General features: G+C 36.6%; 1 protein-coding gene across 1 annotated transcript; it reads left to right on the forward strand.

Moving 5' to 3' along the window:
* Positions 1 to 22,757: 22,757 nt before the first annotated feature.
* LOC131064823 (non-specific lipid transfer protein GPI-anchored 11) lies at positions 22,758 to 25,799 on the forward strand. The gene is made up of 4 exons (XM_057999104.2): positions 22,758 to 23,551; positions 24,346 to 24,378; positions 24,669 to 24,839; positions 25,385 to 25,799. The coding sequence occupies exons 1-4, from the start codon at positions 23,218 to 23,220 to the stop codon at positions 25,615 to 25,617; spliced, it is 771 nt and encodes a 256-aa protein (XP_057855087.1). The 5' UTR covers positions 22,758 to 23,217; the 3' UTR covers positions 25,618 to 25,799.
* Positions 25,800 to 26,955: the final 1,156 nt, after the last annotated feature.

Below are 26,955 nucleotides of genomic sequence, written 5' to 3' on the forward strand. Positions count from 1 at the left end.
TTTCAAAGGATGCAACAACAAAAGGCTCTTTCTCAATGGGCATAATTGGTGTTATATCAAAATGCCAATCCTTCTTTCCAAATAGGGGAACCTCCTTCTCCCTATAACGCTTTCTTCTCAATTGGTATTCCTGCTCAAACTTCTTGATGTCAATATCTACCACTGCATGCCCTGTGAGACCAAAATAATTTACAATCTCCATTGGACTAATGTCAACTAGGACTGTGCCTTCATTTGTTCTCACTGTCCTTGATGCAAGATCATACATTGTTTTCATATCCCTTATCAAATCTACTTCCACAAAAATATTAGGCACAATCAACTTAAAGCCATGTCAAATCTCTAGGGGTTTGAACTAGGGATAGGCTCATCCTTGTTATTGTAAAAAAATTGAAATAGATTCCAACCCCTCTTAGGAATGAAAGTATCACCACATTTTATGCAACCATCCATTGGATCATCACTGTCTTTAATGCTTGTGGTGGATGCAGGAAGCACATCCAAAAGGTCATGATACAATGGAGGCTCCTCCCTTTTATTGGTTTTTGCAAGAGCGACAGTAGGTGCTTCAACATCGGCCTGAAGTATTTGTGCATGCTCCTCTAATCTCTTTGCAGGAACCTGATGTCCCTCTGTTAAAGTCACCTCAGGTGCCTGAACTTCCCTTTTCTTTCTTGGAGCCCTAGTTTTTCTCTCTTTTGGCTCCTTCTCTATTTTCTCTTTCTTCTCCTTCGACATTGAGGCCTCTCCCTTCCCTGTGGTCCTCCTTCTTTTTGGCTGAGGAGCCACCTCTGATTGGGAAACATCTTGCTCTGCTAGAGAAGCTCCTACTTGCTCCGGTTCATCATCCTGAACCTCAATTGTAGGAGGGCTTTTCATATCCCTATCCATTTCATTCTTCTTTCCCTTAGAAGAAATCCCTCCCCTTTTTGACATTTTAACAATTTACATGAACATAGAAAAATTATTGGAATTATGAGTGAATAAAAACCCTAGAACTGACGGGCAATATACTACACTTACATGAAATTCACAATTCACCCCTATAGTTATAAGAAAGATAAAATACTTACTATTTTTTGACGCTCTATTTGACACCCAAAAACATCCTTAAATTTATGCAATTCTTCTAAAAATCTTTGCACTTTTAGCTCTCCAAAGCACTTCTTGGTTGCACGAACGCAATTCTGAAAGCAAGGTCTCAATTGTGAATCAATTTAGCAGTAAATTGTCATAAAAACTAGTGCTTTGAGCAATAAATCCATCAAATTAATTGAATTCGCAGGTAGTTGTATTCAAAGTTTAAACTTCAACTATTGATGCTATCCAAACAATTAGATTGAACGACTAGACCTGCATTCAAATCCATGTGGAATTCCACTGATGTGTCTGAGATACCACATTTCCTCTCTAAAAAGTCAGGCAAGGCTTACCGTGTTCCTGCAAGGCTTTCACTTCCTCGAATCTTATCTTTGTGGGACCTCAAGATGCCCATCCTTCTAAGAAACCCATCTTCCTTTTCTCCGCATGCCTGCTAATCTCTTTAGCACTCTTGAAGTCTCCATACGAGGATGCGGGGTATTACTTACTAGATTTTATATCTCCCGCAAGCCCACTGTCAACAAACTTAATAATACTTATCATTAGATGGGGACGTAGGATATTCTCATCCTACACTGAACATTTGCAAAAATCCTTTTCCACGTGACTACATCCTTTCATTTCCTTTTCCTTTCAACGTTGTTGGGTTGTGGGATGTACTAATTTACCATTCCGCATGCCCACTATCTTAAATCCAACAATGCAAATCATTTTGCGGGGACACGAGATGTACTAAGGGTTGTTACCAATACATAACCCACATGCCCACAACCTAGAAAAAGAAACCTCAATTTGAAAAGAAGAGGTGCGAGATCAATCTACCAAACAATGAACTTGCGGGCCCGCTACATAAAGAGAACTTAAGAGAAACACATTGCGCGGGCGTAGGGTAAACATAATGCACTATTTCAACCACGTGCAACTTAATATGAGGGTCCAAGGGGTTGTTAAAACATTATGACTAAGGGAAACAAACAAAGGGGACCTAAGGAAAATAATAAGACTTTAGTAAAATCAAAACCCCTTTGGCAGCAAAAAATTATGAAAATAAGCCCCAATTCATGGACTCAAAAATGATGACCAAAAAGGAAACCCCTTAGGATAAAAGACTAATAGCAGATTTTGCAGTCTTAACAATATGAAGGGCTCATCACTAGTCTAAAGATAGCCATCCAATGGAACATTACAAATATCATCATCTATGGAGACTCACAATTGGTTATCAAGCAGGTGAATGTCGAGTACCAAACTAAAGATGACAAACTCTTACCACATAAACGAATGGTCGATGACCTCATGCAAAACTTCTAGACTATCATATTTGATCAGATCCCTAGGGCACAAAACAAAATAGCTGATGCGATGACCAGTATTGGTTTTGTTCTCACAATGGAGTAAGATAACCCTAAATATGAGTTCTTGGTTGAGCAACTTCTCCAACTAGCATTTGAGACATTACAAATGAAAATGGTGTGCAACATCATTGGTCCCTAATCATCTTGGTACCACAACATTTACAGATACCTTAAAGATGGTACCCTTCCACCCAACATATCTTGAAATGAACACCAAAACCTCATCCACTGCTCTGCCCGATTCACACTTATAGGAGATAATCTATATCATCGGGGCTATCATGGAATCCCTTGTTAGATGTTTATATTTGAATGAAGCTAATATTTTTATGAAAGAAGTGCATATCAGATGTGTGTCCTGCCAATGACATGGAGATCTGATCAATGTTCCAGCCTAGGATTTGTAGCCGATTACAAGACTATGACCTTTTTTTACATGGGGCCCTGACCTTGTTGGTAAGATCCATCCTCCTTCCTTAGATGGGAATACATTTATTATTTCAACTACTAAATAATTCACCAAGTGGGTTGAAGCTATCCCTCACTCTTACCACTGGTGTCCAAGTGTCCAAATTCATCATGTACCACATCATTTTCCATTATGGAGTCCCCTCCACCATCATTACTAATAACGGGACCCCTTTTAAGAACCAACACATGTGTGATCTCTATTCCACATTCCATATCTAGCACCATTGTTCCACTCAATATTATCCCCAAGGTAACGACCAGGCTAAGGCAACCAATAAAACCTTGCTTCGTATCCTTAAAAAGGTTTTTAATGAAACCAACTATGACTGGCACCTCCATCTCAACCTCACTCTTTGGGCATATCACACCAATATTCAAACCCCCATTGGATCCACTCTGTACTCCCTTTTTTATGGAGAAAAAGTGGTCTAACCGATCGAGGTCAAGTTACCTTCATTGCAGGTATCCCTGAAAGAGTTCATTTTCGATGAAGATTATCAAGTGGCACGACTTTCTCAACTAGATCTTCTTGCCGAGCAACATTAAAAGGCATATTATCACCTTTAAATGTATCAAACTGGGCTAAACGACAATATCAAAAGAAAGTTCACCCTTAGGAATTTGAAGTGGGTGATTTGGTCCTTCGAGAAAATCCGCGGAATCAACAGGACAAAGAGAAGAAAGGAAAGTTTGAAGCTAACTGGTTAGGCCCATATGTAGTCACAACAAAGTATGGTTCAAAGGCCTATCGATTATCTACTCTAGAAAGGAAGCCCCTCAATGATCCCCTCAATATCCTACATCTGAAAAGATTTTATGCCTAATTGGTGATAGTGTACCTCATGTTCTAAAATTAGAAAAAATTAAATAAAAAAAATTGAAACATGTTAATATACAAAAAATGAAAGAGCAAAAAAATGACACAAATAGTAAAGAAAAATAAATTTGTCCTATGGTGGAAACCACTTTTGGTGGTGCCTCGGGCATGTACATGTGGTGAAAACCTCGAAACAGGCATTGTGTGTAAAGAGAAGTTTCTTTATTCCCTGGCTCCTTCACATCCACATCTCCTTCACATCCACCATTTCTAGCATGGCATCTCATGTTACTCGCACCCTCTCATCCATACTCATCCACTTCACATTGCATTGTTTTTTCCACACTTTCTTGTAGTCATCTCTTGTCCATAGATCCTTGTACATAGTTTCTACATTCACTTCTTTATGTATGGTGTTAGTCTAGTCATGTATATTCCTTTTGTCTCCCTCATTGTCGTGTCGGTCATACATAGGTTTGCATTGTATATAGGTGTTGGTTGTACATACACATGTCAGTTGTGTCTTCGAGATCATATCCCATCAGCTAGTTCTTCAACAATTCTCTTTGCACATATTTTTCATCGTGATCATATCAGGTCCCTTTTGTTAGTTAATCTCATTAATCCTTCATCCCATCATCTGTATATGCAAGAGGCATCCTTCCTCTAGTCAGAAAACATCAAATCCTCATTCATTAGTCATCCACTTGGCAAAAGATATCTGAGACACTCGTGTTGGCTTTAATTCTTTTTTTTATCTTTGATTATCTTTTTGAGCTCCTTTGTTTTGTTTTCTCTTGGTCACCATGATCCTTTATATCATGGTGCACTAGGAATAATAAAACTAGGGATATGATCTTGTTGGTTCTTGTTTTTGCTTGGCATGTGTTTTATTGACATGTCCCTTGTACCTGTTGACGAGTGTTTTTACACACTCAGCAATAGTTAGGTAGTTTATGTGAACACTCACCACCTCTCCTAAAAAGCAGTAAGTTTTGGGAAACTAACTACTCCAAGGTCTCTATAGTTGGGTCTCGATGGTGATGGGTAGCTCAATGGTTGATGCAATTGTACCTGTCAAGGGGCCTGCTAGTTGAAACAACTTCAAATTACCTACTTTATTTTTCTATTTTTGATTTAGATTCTCTCAAAATAAACAACAAAAGATAGATCAAGGGAACAAAGAAATAACAATGAAATCGATACAATAACAACTGAATGATCCACAAGGTTAGAATTTCCTAATCCAAATATTATCAATATCACAGAATCAACATTCAAATAACGAGTCCCTAGAAAGTATATAAAGTTAGACAACTCTACACACCAACGGAAATGAATATCACCCAACCAATAATCACCCTATCAATTTAATCCTCATATACCATTTACATGTGCAATATGAATGATAAAAATAACAAAGTGTCCAAAAAGAACTAGTTGCTGATTCAAATAATAGAAGTTACTAGATTACGAAGAACATAACCATATAGAACACACAAGTAGATCAGGCAATACACAACCTGCTTTTTGTATTAAACTTCAAAGAGTATCACAAAATCTTCTAAACTCATAAAAATTTGCATAAAAATCTCTAATAGAATCTCTATTTGGACCTCAAATCATCAATTCGTGGACCCTCAAAATGGTCCAAGTTCTACAATTTATAGAGTTTTGCCCTACATCCTAGGAAAGAATCATGCCTACATATTAGGATTACAAAAAGGAAGGAGCTACAATTGACATGCAAGTTGCTATTTGAAAACTCCAGTTAAGTGTTACTAAACTGGTACTAAATGTCTACTTCCAAAAAGGTGCTTGAGCATCAAGTATTTCGAAATATGCAAAAATGGTGCCCCAAAAAGAAAGTCTAAGATACAGCTCCAATTGAAAACTACATTGAGATTGTGGTGGCGGTGACTCAACATGCATTCGTCCTCTAGAACTACCTGTTCATCACTCACTTCTTTTAGTTCCGATAGTTGTTGATAAAACATTCCAAGGAAGCAGCAGGTGGATCGACAATATAACTTATTTGAAACTTAGATACTCTAAGTATCTCTTTTACACTTTCTACTTTTTCAACCATTACATCCATTAAAGTTTCAGCTTCCTAGCACTAGAATATTACATAAATATACCTATTCATTAAATCTGTAGCAAACTCAACAGTCTCTGAAAAATGAGTCACAACATACGAATCCCACTGGTTGAGTACACTCTCTCGGTGTAATACTGCATATCGCTTAAGACTATGACCATGGCCTCCCAATAGTTTAGGAAAAAAAAATTCATACTTATCAAGTGTATCCAGGAGCAAAGGATGCTCCTTGATGACTTTGATGCGACCTTGCTCTGTTACCTCCATTTTAAAATCCAAAATATCAATGTATGATTGCAAATTAGTAACTGTTTCGCACCATAACAAATCTTCCTTATTAATCGCATCCTTCCCCAACTCTATGATTTTCTTCAAAATATTACACTCTTTAAAAAGTTGATGTAGCTGCTTCTCCCATTGTGTAGCAAAATATACAAGAGCATTTTCATTAGAATAAGGTTCTTCTAGTATCTCCATTGTGTTTTGCAAGAATGCTCTTACTTTACCCAACTGATCCTTCGTCCAGGCTTTGACTAATGTAGCTACCTTTTTCATTTCATATTTATCCTTAATGTCACCAAGGGAGTGATGAAGTGGATGGCAAAACATCATCTGTTCTGGAGTCAAGAGGCTTAGCTATCTCCATAATCAATTGTTTGTATTGCCTCAATTGTGCCTTAATCTTTGTTTTAGTCCTATGTTTCTTTTCCATCCTTGATTGGACAATAGATGTTGCAACAACTAAGGTAGCCATTTCTCCCCACTTCATCTACTTACCCAAGTTCATCGTAGACACTTGATATTTGGGAGTTGCTTGAGAAGATCCTTCAACATCCTATATTGGTGCGGCTATATCCGCGATTACCTCTCTGGAGTCTGTTCTCCAAAAATGATGAATAATTTTTGCTTTCTTCGTCCTCCTCAGAGACTCTATAATCACATCTTGTAATGTCATAGTAGGGAGGATGACCTTCTCTTTCTTATTGAAAGTAAACCTCAACCATTGTGGGACAGTATCGCCATGTTCCTCTCCATGCACCTCTACTTCCGTAGTGACCTTATGAGCTGCAAAATTTTATTCCCCCTCCTCTTGCTATTGGGCTTCATCTTGTTGTTCATCCTGCTAATGCTCTTGCTAATCCTATTGATCTTGAGGAGTTGGTGGTATTCGATGAAACTGAGCAACTTTTTGGGCGAGACTAGTTTGAAGAGATCAGTGGAGTTGTTGTCGTATTTCTTCTAGCTTTTCAGAGATCTCTTCTTCAAATTGCCTCCATGTTTCATCCTTATTTCCTTGATCATCTCCCCCAACTGTTGTAACAAAATCTCCTGATCTTTAAGAGTGAGAACCATCCTTTCATCCTCTTCATCATCAAGTGCCCCTTCTCCTACAACTTGTACATGGATCTCCATAGGTTGCACTTGTACGACTAGCTCTTCAGCAGTTGTAGCAAGTTCCTCTTGGGGTTCTTTTTGTTTCTTCTCCAATTTACTCTTCTTTGCTATCACTGAAATAGGCTCATCATCTTTAATTGAATCTTTCTCAATGTTATGGATTATAACCGTTTCCTGTGGTGGTATTGGAGTATGTGTAGCTTGTTGTGTAAAAGAAGTAGTGGGAGGTTGTAGGTTGGCTCCCTTCATTTGAGTGGTAGGAGGCATTGGTGTATGAGTTATCTTAGCTTGAGAGGCACCTTCACCTAGAGCTAGACCAATTATAGGAAGAATGGGAGCCATGTAAGCCTGTGGGATAGCCTGCAAGCCTGTAGTAATCCCATGCTCCGCAACAGTTTTCAAAAATTGGGACTCTTTCACCTTAGCATCCAATTGTCTTTTGAGCTCCCGATTGTCAATTGGCATTGCTTCTTCTTTTGGATCAGTAGAAGTTTTCTTCCTTGAATCAGACCTTGTTCTCCTAGCATATTCTTCATGTACCTTAGTCTGAGTGTTATCAGTTTCTTTCCCCTTCTTCTTTTCCTTGGCAGCACTAGGATGGATCCTTAAACTCAACCATTGCTTTGTCCTTTCCAAAACTTTTGTAGTAACAATTTCAATACTCAATTCTTCTTGGTTGGACCATCTGATTGGAGTAAGCGGTTTTTGATCAATCCCCTTCTCCTTGAATGTAGGGTCGAGTAATTCACCATCATCTCTCAATTCCTTAGGGATATTTATTTCAATCTCAAAATTCCTGATTTGGGGCACCGACAACTTATAATATCCCTTTTCTCTAACTTCAAAACTATCTTGGAGGTTGGCCCAAAAATCCTCCAATGCAGTCTTATGTCCTTCATATGACTATGCCATCATTTGCTTCAACTTCCCATATGGATCATACCACTCATGAGCATAATCAAACTCCTTTAAACTCAAATCCTGCAATTCTTGCTCTGTTGCCTTTGCTGCTTGAATGTTCGGACATGTATAATGTTCTAAGGAAACAAGCAAGGTGATTCCAGTCTTATGCTTGAGTGTCAGTAATGCTTGCAAACCTGCCAATTGCCTAACATACTTCAAAATAATTATTCTATTTCTGCAATATCTAGGTAGGAGGAATGTGTTACCTGTGAACCCACTAACCCTAATGTAAGTAGATTGTCGGTTTTGCAAGAACCAACACCCCCATGTTTTAATCAATTGCATGGCTTCAGCAGTTAGCCTGTATCTTATAGCTCCTATTAATTTTATTATTACAACATAAATAAATGCATCATTTATCCTTTTGAAGTGTAGTTTAGCTTGAGAGAAAGGTAGCTGAGTATAATACTCCCATACCCTTTTCTGTCCTGGCTCTTCTCCTAGATTTCCCTCAGTCTTCAGCCCTCAAAATTTACCAGCTTGGGCCACCACCCATACCACATAAGAAGTCATGAAGAAATTTTTTGTCTATTGGACTGTAATCATCTGATTGTGAATATTGTCAGAAATGATTTGAGGCCAGTCAAAAATAATCCTTTCCGATCAAAACTTTGGTCATATAGTGAAACATCCATGCATGAAAGTGTCTACAATCTTCCTTCCCAAAGGCTCTACTCAACATAATAATGAGGTCTCTTTGGGGCTCTTGAAAAACTTCTCTTAGAATATCTGTCGCTTTGAGGTTTGTTTTCCTTGGCTCTAATAGCCATGCCTCATTAATATGCCTTTTGTAGTTAGAAGTGTTCTTTACAAACAAAGAGACAACCTGTTCTTCTATGGTTACCAACACTTTTTCCGGCACTGGTATCCCAAAGGTCATTGCTATCATGTCTGGGGAGAGATCTACAATTACATTGCCATCAACATCCACACATTGTCTTATCTCTGGCTAATAGTATTTTGCAATGGTTAGAATGAGCTTAGGTGATTGTACTACCTAAGGAAAAATGGTCGCTTCTACCAAGCTTGATCTTTTAATTATTCTGTATGGGGCTTCTAATGCTTCATCTTGTAGCTAAGTCTCGATGTCTCCTACCTCTATGTGATTGATTTCTGTATGTCACCCATTACACTTCATCATCTAGCTTGGAAGCCAGCGTCTACCCTTGATATTGATATTTCATTGTTACAGTATTCTTGTCCAATTTCACCTCCTCTTTGGTCTTCTTCTTGCTTGGGGATGGGTCCATAAATTTTATTTATCCCGCAAGAGGAAATCCACAATTAGCTATTATACCATATTATAAAATCATCACGTACTCCGGAACTTTAGGGTCCCGGGGTTCCAAGGCATATAAATCCTTTAAAATAGCTAATTTCGGGGCTCCGGGGTTTCAGAGTTCCGAGTTAATTTAAGCTAGAAAAACAACTAACTTTGGAACTCTAGGGTTCCGAATTTGGTAATAGACCTCAATAGGCTGATTTCAGAATTTTAGGGTTTTGGAGTTTCGAGGTAGGTGGCAACACTTCTAAGGATCAACTTCAAAACTTTGAGGTTCCGAGGTGGGTAAGACTGCCCAAAATGCCAACTTTGGGATTCCAGGGTTCTGAAATCCCGAAATAGGGTAAATCTTTCAAGGACAAATTTTTCAGAACTCTGTGGTTCCGAGGTGGGAAAGACTAAATTGTCAAAACGAGCTCAAGGGTTCGGGATTCTGGGGTTCCAAGATCCCAACGTGGGTAAAATTTCTTATTCGATCACTTCAGAACTCTGAGGCTTTAGGGTTCGGAGGTAGGAAAGTCAGGCAAAATTGAGGCATCTCGTGATTTCGGGGCTTCGAGATCCCGAGGTACTTAGGTTAGGGTTCAACGAAATAAAAAATAAGCCCAAAATTTATTAAAAACACACAAATCTAACCTATCCCTAGCTAAAAAAACAAGAAAGACGAGAAAAGCAAAAAAAGACACGAGAAAAACAACCTAGAAGGTCGACGAGACGGAAGACATAGACAAGCGTGGAGGTGGAAGCACATGAGAAAGAGCTCAAACTTCGCAAAAGAAATTTGCACAAATGAATGAAAATCACCCATTTAAACCTATTTATAATCCCCTTCGCGACTGTACGACCTCACTAAAAAAACAACTCGAGATTCCGGGGTTCCAGAGTTTCGAGACAAAACACAGAGAAGCTTGGGACTCCGGGGTTTCGGGGTTTTGAGGTAGAACATAAAACAAGCCCGAGATTTCGAGACTCCGAAATTCCAAAACTAACCACAACAAAACATGAAGAACCCGGGGTTTTGGAATTCCAAAATCCCAAGGCTTCAACGAGGTAGAACCATAAGACTTCTGAACTCTAGGATCCTGGGGTTCTGGGGTCTTGAAGGGAACAAAGAAAGGAGGACCTCAGGGTCCTGAAGTTTCGGGGTCCTGATAGAAAAAAAGAACAAAACGATAAGGAAGCCATTTCAGAACTGCGGGGTTCCGAAATGGATCAAAATAAAAGAAAGAGCAAAGAGACCATTTCAGAACTCCAGGATTTCGGGGTTTCGAAATAGAACAAAAGCAAGAAAAACATCAGCTTGGGACCCCAGGGTTCCGAGATCCCGGGGTGATCAAAACAAAAAGAGCAAAAAAAGAAGAAGAAAGACAAACAAGAAGCAAAAAACAAACAAAAGGGGGACCAACATTTTGACATCAAAGAAAATGATGGGGCTAGATATGCAGGGCATAACAGTACCCTCATGAGGTTTTGGCTATCTCATGTTACACTGGGGAATCTCTTTTGCTTGTGGGTTTTCTAGCATCGTTCCTTGCAAAGTTCTCTGTAACTTTGTGTGGTGTTAGACTAGTCGTATCTGTTTATATGCATCAATCCATGCATTGGCCCTAGAAATTCACCTTGGTTCCTTGTACCTTGGTGCATCACATATAATGCTAAATTAAAATAAGTGCTCACTACATGGTGGCCCATTCTTGCAGTTGCTCAAGCTCAATGATCATTTCATACATCCCATTCATTGCTTTCATCTGCATTCTCTCATTCATCTTCTTTTGCATCTCCATGCCTAGTCCAACATTGTGCACACACCCTTGCCTTTCATTTTTCTCATCCTCGAGTAAAGTGTTTTGGTCGAGCAACTATTGGAGAATCTGCATTGATGGCCCATCGTAGCTGCATGTAGTTCTGCATCTGCATCAGTGTTGCATCCATATTGCATTCCCTATTGCATCTTGCATCATAAGTAGGTTAGTTTGCATATCCATAATTTATGCACTACACTCATATACTCATATATGCATGTATAAAAAACTTGAAACATAACCATATAGCATATGCATCCTATCCTGCATCCACAATAAGTTAGCATGTCTCATATTATACCTATCCATCATATATACATAACCCTGGCATCATAAACATCAGATAGCATAATGCCTCACATCTTGCATCACAAATCCATTAGCACATGTCATGCATCTCATGTCATAAAAGAATCATATAGCATAAACATTTCACACACACCACATCCTGCATCACAAACATGTTAGTACATCATATCATATGCATCCATACATACATCATGATCCATCCATACATGCATCATAAAATATAAAAATTTAGATACACTAGATACACCATCCAAATGGCTATCATGTATATCATAAGAAAAATATCTCAAAGTATACATGTCCACCTCATGTTTGATTTATACATATATGTACATCAATGAATGAAAGAATAAATTGTGACAATGTGTCACTGTATCAATAACTAAATGATGGCCCATCTATATCTAGAACCCAAAGAATCTAAATAAATCATTTTATATATATCTATATCTGGGAGTCTCTCCACAAAATGCTATCCCTGTGACCTACCAGGTTGCCTTGCAGTCTTTGTGGTCTCTACCTGTCTAGAGGTACCTATATCTTTGTCCCCCTATCCTACGGCTATCCTGTGGACCCAATCTCCTCTGAGTGAGTGCCCTTGCTACTGTTGGTCTACCTATTTCTCCCTGTTCGCCTGCTAGATCCACCTGTGGATGTAGAGTTGGCATGTCTGGCCGTAGAGGGTGCTATGTATACCTCTCTCCTCTTTGCTAGTACTACCGCCTCATAGCGAGCCCTATACCATCCTACCTCATGGGATCTATCGACTATCTCTAGTAGCTGTCGATCAATCAGTGCACCCAAGACCCCCCTATCTTCACCTCTGCTCCTGGCCTCATCTCTCTCCCTCCAAGGCTCATCTCTCTCGCTGGTAGTGAATGATTCGCTCATCCATCCTGCTCCTGCCATGCTCTAGAGCATCCCTGATGTCCCTCAAGTTGTCCCTATCCTGAGTCAGCGTGTCTCTCTCTTGTTGTATTCGATCCCTCTCAGCCTGTATCTTGACCCTCTCTCCCCTCAATCCACCCCTCTCCTACCTCAGGCTTTCTCTCTCTGATACCATATCTTGATACCACTGCTCTAATCTAGCCAGGGAATCCTCTAAGGATCTGATGCATACCACTAGATAAATTGGAGCTGATGATCCCTCTCGCCTCTCCTCCCATCTCTAACATTGGTTGGTTGTTCGATGAGGTGGATCTATACTTGTGCCTGTTGCTATAAATGGTGCTTGTGCACCCTGATCAATATCAATCACAACTGGGGTATCGTCCTGTATATCTCTTAATCTCCCACCATCATTCTCCTGCCTAGCCCTCCTCCTCAGTGTTGCTCTCCTTGTCTCCCCTGTGACTAGCATGGACCTAGTCTTCAAAATTGTCATTGCCACCCTATCTGCCACCCTTTAGGATGGCTCATACTGCCCAACTCTGCCTCCTCTCACTTGAACCTGTTTGCTTCTGATGTTGAGTAGCACTAGTCCAACCCTGCATTCAATCCATAGTTTATGATTTGCCCACCAATCCTAATATGCCACTGTAACTCTTGCATCTATTGGCCTAGCTCATGGATCCCATGGTTTTGGTGTTAATTGATGAACTTATAAGGCATTGAGAGGGGGGTGAATTGGTGCAAGTAAAAATAATACAAATCTGATTATCAATTTCACCAACTTAAAACTCAATAGGCATATAAGAAATAACACCAAGTAAGAAATCACCACATAAAGCATAAACCACATGACAAAAGAGGTTATACATGGAAAACCCAAATGGGAAAAACCATGGTGGGAGTTAGTACCAACAAAGATCCACTATCTGTAGTATAGAGATCTGACCAGTTAAGGTCTACAACACCCGGTTAGGGGCACACCCTATTAAGAGTGTCTAAGCCCAGTTAAGAGCTATACAATAAGGCCTGTGAGGACCAGCCCTGTTAAGACATACCCAAGTTACTAGGATTTGTTAATGTGTCACCTGGTTAGAGGATTTAATGATCAAACCCCTTAGGATCTGACTACACCCTGTTAAGAGTGACATTGTGAGAGGATTTTAGTGTTGCAACTATTAGGGAGACAACAAGTTCAAATGATCTTAGTATAACACCATCAGTGTCTGATAAGATCCGCTTCAAAACATTACAACATCACATATACTTAATCTCAGAACTCCTCTGATCACCACACTATCAGAAATATGAAACTCATTAATGATTTCTCACACATTCAAGCTCATACTCATATATGCCTTCATACCTCATCACACATATTAAAAACATTATTAGGCCAGCTAGAACCTTGGAACAATTCCCTAGGTTCAATGAATCTAGGCAATCTTGCATTGCATGCCTTACTTATGTCAGCCAGCGACATAACAAATCCCATTTTGTGTCATTTTACCGATCTGAGTGATTTTCATCACTACCGATTGAATGTCCATCAGAATACCTAGTTTGTCAATAAGGTCTTGTTCACCTGATCAAATCACCACATGCAGTCATGAACATAACTTCATCTACCAATCTTATTTGCTACTACAAAACCGCATCATCTCATTCTTCATAAATTTCATGTACTGGTTGTCAGAATATTATTTTGTTTGTCTTTTACCGATTAAAATCCTAAATACTGGTTTTGATAAAAACTATCTCTTCTTACCAGTTGAACAGTAGGACTCAAATGACTGTATAAACATAGTTGCCATCAATGACAACATACACCATAGTCATCATACAATATTCTAATCTCTTAACAAAACATACATGTACCGATTGCATCAAGCAAACAAACAATTACCAGTTCAGATCAAATGATTAAATGCCAACATTAACTGGGTCCACTCCTAAATCAATCCAACCCTATCCTCTAATGAGGGCTGAAACTTTTCCACGTGCTCCCTTATGACCTGGTGAAATATATGTGGCGCCTCAGGTACATTTTATACCTGACCGAACTATCTTTACACCCCATCCAGTCTGTACCTGTCAATGACAAACTCCCATCTACCTATAATATACATTGGAGTAATCATGTAGGGTACATGCCTCGCGTTCTTCACCCATCCTACCATATCCATATAGGGTCTCCAAGTAATGTCACTAGCATCTAGTCTATCCAACACCATCCTCTAGTGGTTGACATTGTCCATTGCCTCGTAATGCAAATGCACTTCCTAGCTATAAACTATAGGCTAAGCCACATCTTTATCTAGTAGCTCTTTTGGTCATGTGACTGCAATGCACTCTCACACCCACATCTGTAATATTGTAACATACCCAAAATTGCGATTGAGATGGTACACTATATCATGTAACTCCCTTTATAACTTTGTCAATACCAAAGTCCCCCATGCCATCGACCAATCGCCATCTACTACATCTATGATGACCTGAATCATGCCCAACACTATAGATTTGTCACCTTGATCTAGTAGTATATATCCACTCACTAGGGCATAGACATAGAAATAAATCTGCCTCTCTCGTGCTGCTTGTGGAAAAAATTGCTCTAGTGATAGTTGCCCATGGTTGAATGGAATGTATGCACCTACTAGGAGTCATACTGTCTTCACCTACCCTATGTGTTGGGCTATGCCCCTGACTCCTTGCATAGATAGTCTGTATATCTGATACATGTCCTTTGTAGTCACTGTGATCTCTCTCGTAGGCAGATGGAAGGTCATAGTCTCGCTCCTCCATAGCTAGATGAGTGCGGTCACCATCGCCATATGCACCCTCACATGGGCATCCATGCCCAAGCACATTAATCTGCACCCACTCGACCATGCCGAACTATTCCTTCATCTACCCAAGACATTTTTATTGCTCCCTATTCTTCAATTTGCTAGTGTCTTATTGTCTTCATATTAATGCTATTTTAGCACCACCGCAAAGAGGGGCAAAATGTAGACACCTAAATTTGATTAATCTAATTAATTGAATTTAGCTATCTCGAATGCTTCTAAATTAAATAATTTCACATTATTTAATTAATTAGTGTTTCTTCATCTAGCTAATTAATTTTATTAATTACATTATAGTCCCCTTTTAATTAATTATTTGACAACCATAAATCATTTAATTAATTAAATTCCCCCTCTTCTTCTATTAAATAAATCAAATGCATAATTTGACTATTTAATTCACCTTTTCCTCTTTTTCCTTTTTACAATTAATTAATTAAATTAATTCTATTTCCCCAAATGTCTCCTAACCTAAACCCACCACCTAACCCTCGGATTCTAACCAACCCAATCCCTTCTAACCAGCCCTATCCTTTCTAACCTCCCCCCTCACATGTGTGTGCAAATTCCTTATACTTTTAATATTTGGAAAAGAGTCTATTATTTGTATTTTTATCTCCCAAATTGATATGTGTCCTCAAAGACACATTTCATTCCTCTCCTTGACACTTTCCCTCCTGAAGGACACTTGTCACTCTTGGCTTAATCATTTGTCTGGAGAAGTGTGAAATCTCCTTCCACATGACATTTGGAGGATTGTCGATTTTCCTCTTTGAGGATAAGTGTCTCATTTTCAAAGCCCTCTCATCTCTCATCCATTTCTATTTAATCCCTCCATTTTCCTTGTAAATCATCCACTTTTTCATAATCATACCGTTGTTAAGCCGAATTAATTACTCATCACTTGCATATTCACATCTTTATCAACATCTTGCATCAGCCATAGTCATGGGGCAAAATCAAGCATCCGCAATGTTGTGAGCACACATCAAACCAAAAACCATCAAATCAAAGTTGATTTTGGTTTGCATTATTTTATTTCATTTCAAAATTTCCAATTTCACTTCTAAATCATTCGCATCTTGAGTGTTTGATGAAATCTTGTGTTTGCTTAGATTGTTAGGTTTATACTATTCAATCATTTCATTTGCACACATTTTCACTCACATAATGAGTGTATGATGTAGATCCTTGTAGAGGTTCTTCATTGCCTCGTTGATCATGTTTTCAATTTCCTATTGGGCTGTTATTACTCCTTTCTATGAGGTCTTCTGCTTGTGAGAGGTTCTTCATCACCTTGCCAATCATATTTTTATTATCTTGTGAGGTTGTTGTTACTCCTTGAAGGTTCTTATTACTCATTAGCATGAGTTCTTCCACTTGCGAGAGGTATCTTTCTTGATAATAGCCTCAAAGAACCCCTTAAATTGTTCTCATTTTCTCAAAGAGAAGTAGGCGTGTTAGGGAAATCCTCACTCTTTTGGAGTGATGTTTGAGAAAGTGAGATCATGTCTGGAAGTGAGGTATTCTCTGGATGGGCATGTTGGGGTTTTATCCGTTGCATCCTAAATTGTACTCCCTTACAATTTAATCCACATTTTGGGCTCTCACCTTAGTGTTCATCCCTCAATGCTTAATTAAGACCTGATTATGCTTGCATCATGCAAATATGACCTTATTTTCACTTCATACACCACATGAACCCTTGGTTTGGCCCCAAAATAGGGTAGGACCAAGGTGTGGTGCTTTGGTCCTCCTTATTTCGGCCCTAATTTGAACCCCTCTTGCATTATCAAATTTGAGCAGGAAATCTCTCTCTGTGTCAGCCTATGTAAAAAAATTAGCATGATTTTCGATGGTAAAGTATATAAGGAGGCTTTCCCCTCTCATTTAGATATATAGGATACATGAAACAAGGGAAAAATTATAATCATCAAGCATTCAAGTGTTCAAGCATTAAAGTATTCATCATCAAGCATCTCTAGAGCTCTTCAAGGCTACATTCTTCAGTCATCAATTGTGGAGTATCATTACATCAATCATATGCAATAATGTGTGTGTGATTAGGGTTTTATCATGTTTGTGCCATTTGATACAACATATGTGATGACATTCAAGAAGCAAAGCATTATTATTAGTAATTGCATATCTGAGGTATATCCTTCCATTATTTATTTTAGTATTTGCAATATTTCAATCAAGGTTAATTCCTTAACTTGGGTTTGACTCAGGTAAACCCCTATTCCTAACCTATTTTCCTTTCTTTTTGTGTGTAGGAATAGGTACGAAGTTGTGATCTTCAGAATCAACATTATTTATAGAGATGAATCGACCCTTTTTGGTGTGTGAAAAGCTCAAAGGACCAAGGCGAATTTCACTCCGATCTTGAAATTTTGGGAGCTTTTTTGGGGATCAGGTTTGAATTTGCGTATATTCCTCAGATACAGGAGCGTGCCTCAATTCGACATTTATAGCTTGTTGTTTTCATGTTTTTTCCTTCATTTTTAGCACTTTACCCCGATTTCAACAATTCAGCTCACATAAGAGGGTAAACAAATCCTCCCCTTGAATCCAATCAGTATTTAGTCCTTATCCTTGTTGGTTTATGATTGAATCTATTGAATGTCATCCCTCTTTTGAGTGTAATTGGTCCCTAAGAAAAAAATAGCGGTTTTCATCCTTTTTGGGTGGAAACGCTAATTTTTTAACCATTACATTCTCTACTCTTGTGGGATGATCTTTTCCTATATTTTTGATTGTACCCATAAAGGTTAAGTGCATTGTCATTAGAAGAGACCATGAGAAGTTCGATTTTATGTTGTCACCTCATAATGAGGTAAAGTTAAAGGCCTGGTTAAGTTGGGGGCTAAATGGAGTCTCTTAGCATCTTTGGTAATTCTTGAGTAGGGTTTTGGGGGTCGTTGATGCTCTTTTGAACATGTAATTGGTCCTTGCTCCTAATTACAATGACATCTGGTGAGGGCATTTTGGTGATCTCTTGTTGGATGCACCTAGTGATCAATGTTCATTTAATCATGCACCCTAGAGATGTGAGAGTTTTTGTATTGTGGATTAGACTTGGAGAGAATCAAGAGATCATCTTTGTGTGTTTGGTGTGTTTAAAGGATTAAGTATTAGGTGTTGACACCTAAAAATGTCTCATTGATCATGTACTAATTATTCCTCTAATTAGTTAAATAATTCTTTAATTCTTTAATTAAGTTAATTAATCATATTCTTCTAATTTCATATTTCCTCATAATCTTACTAATTATTCTATTTTTTATTCTTTCATCATTTAATCATTTTCTAAATGTTAATTAAATATTTATTATTTAATTAATTAGGGTTAATTCCCCAATTTAAATAATATTTATTATTTAAATAAATTATTTCTCAATTTCTATCTCTAATCATCTAATCATTTAACCTTTTTTATTAATTAAATATTTATTATTTAATTAAGTGTGATTTTATCCTTTAAATTAAATAATCTTTATTGTTTAATTAAAGTCCATTTCTAGCATAATTAAATAGTTTCTTTAAATTATTTAATTAACTAATTAATTCTTCTAGTTCCCCAAATTCTAATTTCATTTAATTTCTTATTTCTTCTAAATTCTTCTAATTTCAATTACATGTGCATGATTTCAAAAACCAAATTGAAAATCAAAGTCAAGTTTTAAATATATTCAAATACTAAGTTGAATTTAAATAAATTTAATTATTTGAATAAATCTCATGCAAAGATTAAATTGAAAATCCAAGTTAAAGTGCAAGCACATGCTAAATTAATTAATTCAATCAATCAATCAATTAAATCAGTATCTCTCCAATCTCTATTTCCATCTTTTAGTTAGCTTTTTCTAAATTAAGCTTTCTTTGTCATCAATTAATTTTCCTCCAATCATTATTTTTCTTTCCTTCAGTTAGCTTTTTCTCAATCAGTTAGCTCAATTAATCTATTCAATCTATTCCGTTTCACCTCTAAATCAGTAGTTCAACTATCAATCAGCATGTGAGCTCACCTGAGTTCCACCTCTTGATCAATCTGTTTCACCTTTCAATTAATCTTCTTCAAAAATCTATAAATTGAGCATTTAATCTCCATTTTCAATCCTCCTCCACCTAAATCTAGGACAACTCTCTAAATCACAAACTTTGAATCTTTGTGTCACTTGTAGGTTGCCATCGCAATATCTAAGAGCCATCATACCACAGAGAAGAGAAGAGCAATGGAAGTTATATGTGATCTTGGAATAGGGAGTTTCATTGAATGATTTTAATTCCTATTTGTTTGATATTGCATTATTTCATTGTCTATTTGTTAGAATTCTTTGATTAGATAGGGATTCATGATTTCCCTTTGTTTCTAATTGATATTTGAATAAGATGAATTTTACATACAACACTAGGTGTACCTTATCCTTGTCTTGTGCAAGCTCCCAGGAGTAATCCTACTTCTAGTGGGGGAGGGTGTAATGCCCATCCCATTTGTATGTGTATATCTCAGTAATGTTCTGACTATATACCCTGTGGTGCATGGGTTGCAAGTGTCTTTCGATCCTGAGTGTTTATTCAATGTGTTGCTTCAGCCTGTTTATGGTGCCCTAATGATTTATGATTTGTATGAACCACTTGCATGTTTGAGATAATGATCTTTCAATGTGTTGGTTGTTGATGTTATTACATTGAGATGTGTGAATGTGTATTATTGTGCTTGGTCCTTTGTGAGGACCTAATATGCTCTTTTGCAATTATATTTCATGTGACGTGCAAAAAATGGTATTTTACCTAATTTTACATGATGTTGTATCCTTAAACTTAATAATGTTCAAGATATTGGCTAAATGTGGATTACATACAATTTTGAATATATGATGTTTTATGGTATTATTCATACTAAGATGAAAAATAAAAGTAGATTACCTTCTATTTTAATATGAAGGCTAAGGTGTCCATCCATAAGATCTATCAATAAAAGTCACACAAGGGGTGTTGGAAATATGCAAACCACTAAATGTTAAAAAATTGCATACAATAAGTAAATTTAGAGATAAAAAGAATAGGAAAAATAAAGTGTAATAAAAAATAAAAATAAAAATAGATTACCTTGTATTAAAAGCAACAATTATGCAATTGATTATGTGGGACTTGTAGATTGGGTTATTTGTGGAAGATGACCTTTAGGTGCATCATTTGGCTCATTTGGTTCTAAAGTAATAATTAAATCTTTAGGGAAAAATAATCCAATTTAAAAGATGTTGGGCTAAGGTTCAATCCATGAAGTTAACTCTTATGTTCTGATGTCCTTAAATGCAATTACTTTTGACTTTTCACCTTTAGATTGTCAGACGTTGGTCCCTCATAGTGATTAACATCTTCATAGTGATCAAGGCTTTGGATTGAATCAATCGAGAATAAAATATAGATGATAAATATTAATCTATACATAGTAGAACTCAATAGTTGAACCCTTTATTGACTTGTTAGATAAGTTTTTTGCATGTTTTCCTCATTGGTGATTAGATACTCTCTATTATATTTTGATAATTAGAATAAACTAGAGTGATAAACTTAAACATAAGCCCTACAAATGCAATTTAGAATTGTTGGTGTGTTGGTCGATGTGTAATAATCATATTCTAAAAGAAATGATTCAAAACAATTAAATCTGATTTTAAAAACAAAAAAGATGGAAGTCACATTCACAATTTAGTCTGTAGAATAAAATAATAGACACAATTCCATCTAAAATAAATAATAGTTTGAGATATGTACTGAGAATATTATAAACTTAAGAAATACAATATAAAAAAAAACTAAAAGCATGAAGTTCCATAGTCTACAATAACATTATGTAAATTTTTTTGACATCAACATTTTGGATCAAAATTCATGATCTATCATTAAGTGTATATAGCCAAGAAAAGTGAAATGAAAAGATAGTAGTACGCAAAATTTTCTAAATAGATGAAATGAGAGTGTGCCAACTCCAAGATGCCAAAGAGGACAAAAAGATGAAAAAAAGATCAAGTAAAAAAAAATCAATCCAAACAATAATAATTTGAATTTCATAAAAGCAATCAATTGAACTTTTAAAACCCTGCATTAAAGATATCCATACAAAGTGGAAGGAAGTATAAAAATATGCCACCATTAAGTAAGGTAATTAAATTTAACATAAGTTACTTTTAAATCAGTCAATGATCAATTATTAAAAATAGAGTAAGTAAAATTAAATATTATTTAAATTCATTTAAAAAGACCCTATATCAAATTAAACAATTTGTAAATTGATTAAATATATAAGAATAAATTAAGTGATGTCCTATAACATAAGCCCTGCAAATGCAATTCAAAATTATTGGTGTCTTGATCGATGGGTAACAACAATTAGATATTTTCTATAATTGAATTTGATTTTGAAAACAAAAAGATGGAAGTCATTCATAATTTAGTCTAGAGATTAGAACAATAGACATAAATCTATCTAAAATAAACAATACTTTGATATATAGGCATCAAGAATATTTTAATCTTAAGAAATACAACATAACAATTTACTAAAAGCACGAAGTTTCCATAGTCCATAATAACTTATCACATATTTCTAGATTTGACTATACAAATTGTTTTAGCATTAACATTTGGAATCGAACTTCATGATCTATCATTAAGTATAGATAAGCAAAGAAGAGCAAAATAAAAAAATAATAGTAGACAAAGTATTCTAAACAAATGAAAGAAAAATATGTGAACTTAAATAGAAAGATGAGAGAAAAAAACCAAATCAATGGAAACAAATTAAATTTAAATTTAATAAAAAAATAAACAATTAAATTTTAAAACCTACATTAAATGAATCCATACAAAGTGGAAAGAAATATAAGAAAAATAAACAATTAAATTTTAATACCCTACCTTAAATGAATCCATACAAAGTAGAAAGAAGTATAAGAATATACTACCATTAATTAATTATTTAATAAAAACAATCAATTAAATTTTAAAAAATCAATACAAAGTGGAAAAAAGTATAAGAAAATGCCACCATTAAATGAGTTAATTAAATTTAATATAAATCATTTCTTCCAAATCATAGTCAATGATCAATCATTAAAAATGAGAGTAAGTAAAATTAAATATTATTTAAATTCATTTAAAAAGACCTGTTACCGTAGTAAACAAGCTGCAAATTAATTAAATATAAAATAATAATAAATTAAACCCCAAATAAGAATTCCTTGTATACACCCGTGAGAACACAAGTCCTCATGGAGAAAAACCAAGTTGAATCCTCCGTACTGTGGGTCCGGTGACGTGGCAGCAGAATTTGGATGCATTCTCCTAGACACTTCTAGAAAGAAGCGGCCAAAACGCCTTTAAAAATACCTTTTTAAAATCTTTGTTTCCGAGAAATTGAAAGGAGTTTTTATTTTTATGAAGTGAAGAACAATTTATTGTGTTCTGCGAAGCCGCATTCCATACGTCGACGTATCGAAACCGCCCGCGAAGCCGAATTTTATACGTCGACGTATCGAAACCGCCCGCGTGCAAAGACTTTAGACTGAGATTGAAGGAAAATCGTATCCGACCCCATGCGATCTTCATGCCTCAGGGGTCCACAGTTTGGAATAGCTCTCAATTTGACTCTCTGCTCGGACTGCTTCACACACTATGCCGAAAGCAGCTCTTTCCTGTTTTTAGTGCTGGAAGAAAAACCCCTGGTTTCTTTATAAACACACCGCTTTTTACTCCTTTGCCGTACCCCACCACCTTAGCGAGGGTTGCTGTACCTTTGCTGAGCTTTGCCTGGGAAGCGATTCGACCCTGTGACCTGCGTTTTGCTTTGTAAAATTGTGGTTTTTTTTGTGAAAAATGGAGAGAATTGCTGTGATTTGCTTTGCTGTGATGGCTTTGCTCGGGAGCGTGATCGCAGAGACGCCTGCGCCCTCTCCTACCTCGGATTGTCTTAGCTACATCACAACGCTTGCGCCGTGTTTGAAGTTTGTAACGACTCCGACTAATCAGACTAAGCCGGATAAGGATTGCTGCACAGCGCTTTCGACGGTTGTTTCAACCAAGGTGACTTGTCTGTGCTTGCTACTGGATCCTAGTAATTCTCTCGGGTTACAGATCAATATAACGCAGGCTTTGGCTCTTCCTGCGGCTTGTAATGTCAAGACACCGTCTGTCAGTCAGTGTAACGCAGGTAAATGGTTCTGCTAACGCAGTGTGGACTCTGAGTGCTTTTTGAGCAGGTTAACGAATTTAAGCTTACGAATAACCTGCTTTATAACTCATTTTTTGAGTAGACTCTCTTTGCCTTCATTTAAAGGAATTTTTTTAAAATTAGACTATGTGGAAAAAGAATCAACGATATTTTCTTTTCATTTCTCTTTTCTTGTTATCTCACCTGAAAATAAGTGAAAATATTGATAAAGAAAAGTATTTATCTGATCTATTTCAAAAGAAAATTCATTCTATTAGCCTTTCACTGAAAGGCCTCCAAGTTTTAAGCACTGGATCCATCAATAACTATCTTAAATTGATGTTTTTTAGTGCTCGGTTGCAGCTTGTTCGTTATGGTCGGTTTTTTAGCCCTGTTGTTTACTTTCTAAGGGTTTTTCTTTCTGTTGCTCTGTTTCTTTGACGATTTTTATAGGATTACCAGTATATTGTTTGATGCATTTGACGTTTCCAAAATTGTTCGAGAATTAGGTTTTCAGTTGTAGAGCTATGGATGTTAGGCTGCGTTTAGTAGCTTTTCCCTATCAGTAGTTTGTTTTTTATGTCAGGGTTCATTTATTAGCGTCAGGAAATATGTACTAATTCTTCTTTATTGAATCCAGCAAGGGATATTAGCATTTCATATTTTATGTTTCCAGGGCCATTGAATTTGTTTTGGCTTCTATTCTGTTCTGAAGTGACCTTTTTGTTACCGGAAGTTCAGTTTTTTTTGGTTTTGTTTTGGCTTTAACAAGGGTTTTACTGTGTTAAATGCAGCTGCGCCTGGCACTTCTAAGCTTACCACACCTGGTACGCTCTCTTCAGTAGAAACATGAATTTGGTTTTTTATTAAAGTAATTGCTGGAAAAATATTTATGATCATTGCAAGTCTCCGTCCTGCTACCGCTCCTCTGGCTTTCCTCTGTCCGATAGAAATTATTTTCAGTGATTAAAATCTCTCTTTTTTTTTTCAAATTACAGTAATAGCTATGTGGCCAATTATTCTCTGAGATATGAGCGCCCGCGGCGGGATTCGACCCTCTCATCTCACTTGGAATATTTATGCTTGGCGATCATGCTTTTTGTATTTTATTTTGCAGTGTCTTCTCCCACAGCGAGCTCTCCAGTAATATCACCGGTCATGTCTCCAGCCGAATCACCAGCAATGTCTCCAGCCAAATCACCAGCAATGTCTCCACTTTTATCTCCGGCTACAGCACCAGTTATGTCACCGACTGTGTCTCCCGTTCCATCACCAGCGTCTTCGCTAGGTAATTATCTTTCGCCATGTGCTCAATCCCATCACCAGAAGGTACCTGAACAGGTTTTCATATTTGAAGTAAAGCTTTTAAAATTTGAAGCGAAAATGAGGAATCTGGAAATTTAGATGACACATTTTTATTTGGAAATTAAGATTCCCTCACACAAAAGGGGCTTTAGCCGCGCGGGCATGAAAAAATGCAGCTAGTCTCCTATTTTATAGGTAAAATATTCCTTTAAATTCCGACCTGCCTTTTTTTCAATTTCATGGGATAAAAATAAGAGCCTAGCCCCTTCCATGAACCACATCCTCAGCTGCGACCAATTTTCAACAGATCACCTGCACATGGAAAACAGAAGCTCGAACTCCTTCCATGGATCCCATCCTTAAACACGGGAAAACATATAACAGACCATATTGCTGTAGCAACATCAATATTAATAAATATAATCAGTCTTTCTAACACAGATTGATAAAAAAAATTAAAAAACCTATATCAAATTTTTTAAATTGTGGGCGAATCTGATCATTGCTAATTTTCTGTATTTTGTGCAGCTTCATCTCCATCCCCTGTTTCAAGTCCACCCGCCTTAGTGCCCTCCTCAGCCCCAGTCACAGGTGGAACAGCGCAAGCGCCAGGGCCAGGAAGTACAGTTTCTACGCCTCCATCCCCCAAATCTCCTGCTACCGCTCCTGGTGCCCAAAATGCTGAAAATGCGGGGACTATTTTTGCACCCTCTGCTATATTTGTATTGGTGGGATTGGCGCTGGCCACTTTCCAGTGGTGAAGATAATAAATGCTTCTATTTATAGTTAGCGATTTACAAGGTTAGAATCTTTTTAGAGAGAGAAACAGGGTCAGTAAAATTTGTCGGTATACTTAAATCTCCATTCTATCTGATACCTTTGTGTAGTAGCGCACAGATTTATGGATTACTATTAATATTATTGTAATCCATTCATTCCTTTTCGTTTTCTGTATTATTTTAGTTTCAGTCGGTTCCACGTTTTATGCTATTATTGTTAGATCTAATTCTTTCAAGGTTTTTAATGGTGGTCTTGCAACATTTAATATTTTATCCGGTAGAACTTGTTTTTTTAATTTATTTTTTATTTTTTTAAATTGTTTTTTATGAAATTAATATGTGTTTTGTGGGCTTTGATTGGGTTGTGTCTTCAATATTTTAAATTGATGTACAAGAAGAGCACCATGTTCATGTTTTTATTACCATTCATTTCATTGTTCATTTACCCTTCTAATTGTTAATTTTAAAGAAATCAAAAAAATGTTAATTAGAAAAAGTCTATTAATAAATTTCACATGTACTAATAGGTCTCCATTTTAATCCTAGTAGAGAATTTTTGGACTTTAATTGGAGGAGTCGTGCAACTTTATTGGTACCCATAGCACACAACAATTGAGGCATTTGTGCTAAGTATTGGCCATTTTTAAGCTGGTTGTAGTGCACAATTATTGGGGCATCTTTAAGTGCATTGTTATTACGTAGAAGCCATAACAATAATTTCATACTTGTGACATATTTGTGATCTTAAATGTGAATTCTTAAATTATTATGCAAATCATTTATTGTAAACATGTTCAACACATTTTTCAGCCTTCTTCATGGATAGGATAAAGGGTTTCATCCAGTCTCTTTGTAAAAAAGAAAAAAATATAATTCTAAGATTAAGAATTTTGGGGTACCACGTATATTTATTGACATGACCACAAAAAATTCAAATTGTGCATTTAGGGTTGTGCACTTAAAGATAGACATACACATCCTTTTAAATCAATTTACATCAAAATCATTTATTATCAAATATTTGCTCACATCAAACTTAATTGGCATTAACCACACTGTTTCAACAATCAATATCTATCACTTCTATTTTGTCTCTATCTCAATTAGGAATTATAGTATGGCATCATACTTAACGTGTATTGAACATTAACTATTGGGTATTCATTGTACTGCTATTGTCAATTCAACCAACGGGCTTGATTTTTAGCAAGATTTGTTTGTCCCTCTATATATAGTGGCTCTCAGAAAGACATTCTTTAGTACACCTTGAATTCCAAACATAGCTGAACATTTTTTTAGGTATGTGTAGAGATGAAAAGT

The sequence above is a fragment of the Cryptomeria japonica genome, chromosome 10, assembly GCF_030272615.1.
Source record: "Cryptomeria japonica chromosome 10, Sugi_1.0, whole genome shotgun sequence".
Lineage (NCBI taxonomy): Eukaryota > Viridiplantae > Streptophyta > Pinopsida > Cupressales > Cupressaceae > Cryptomeria > Cryptomeria japonica.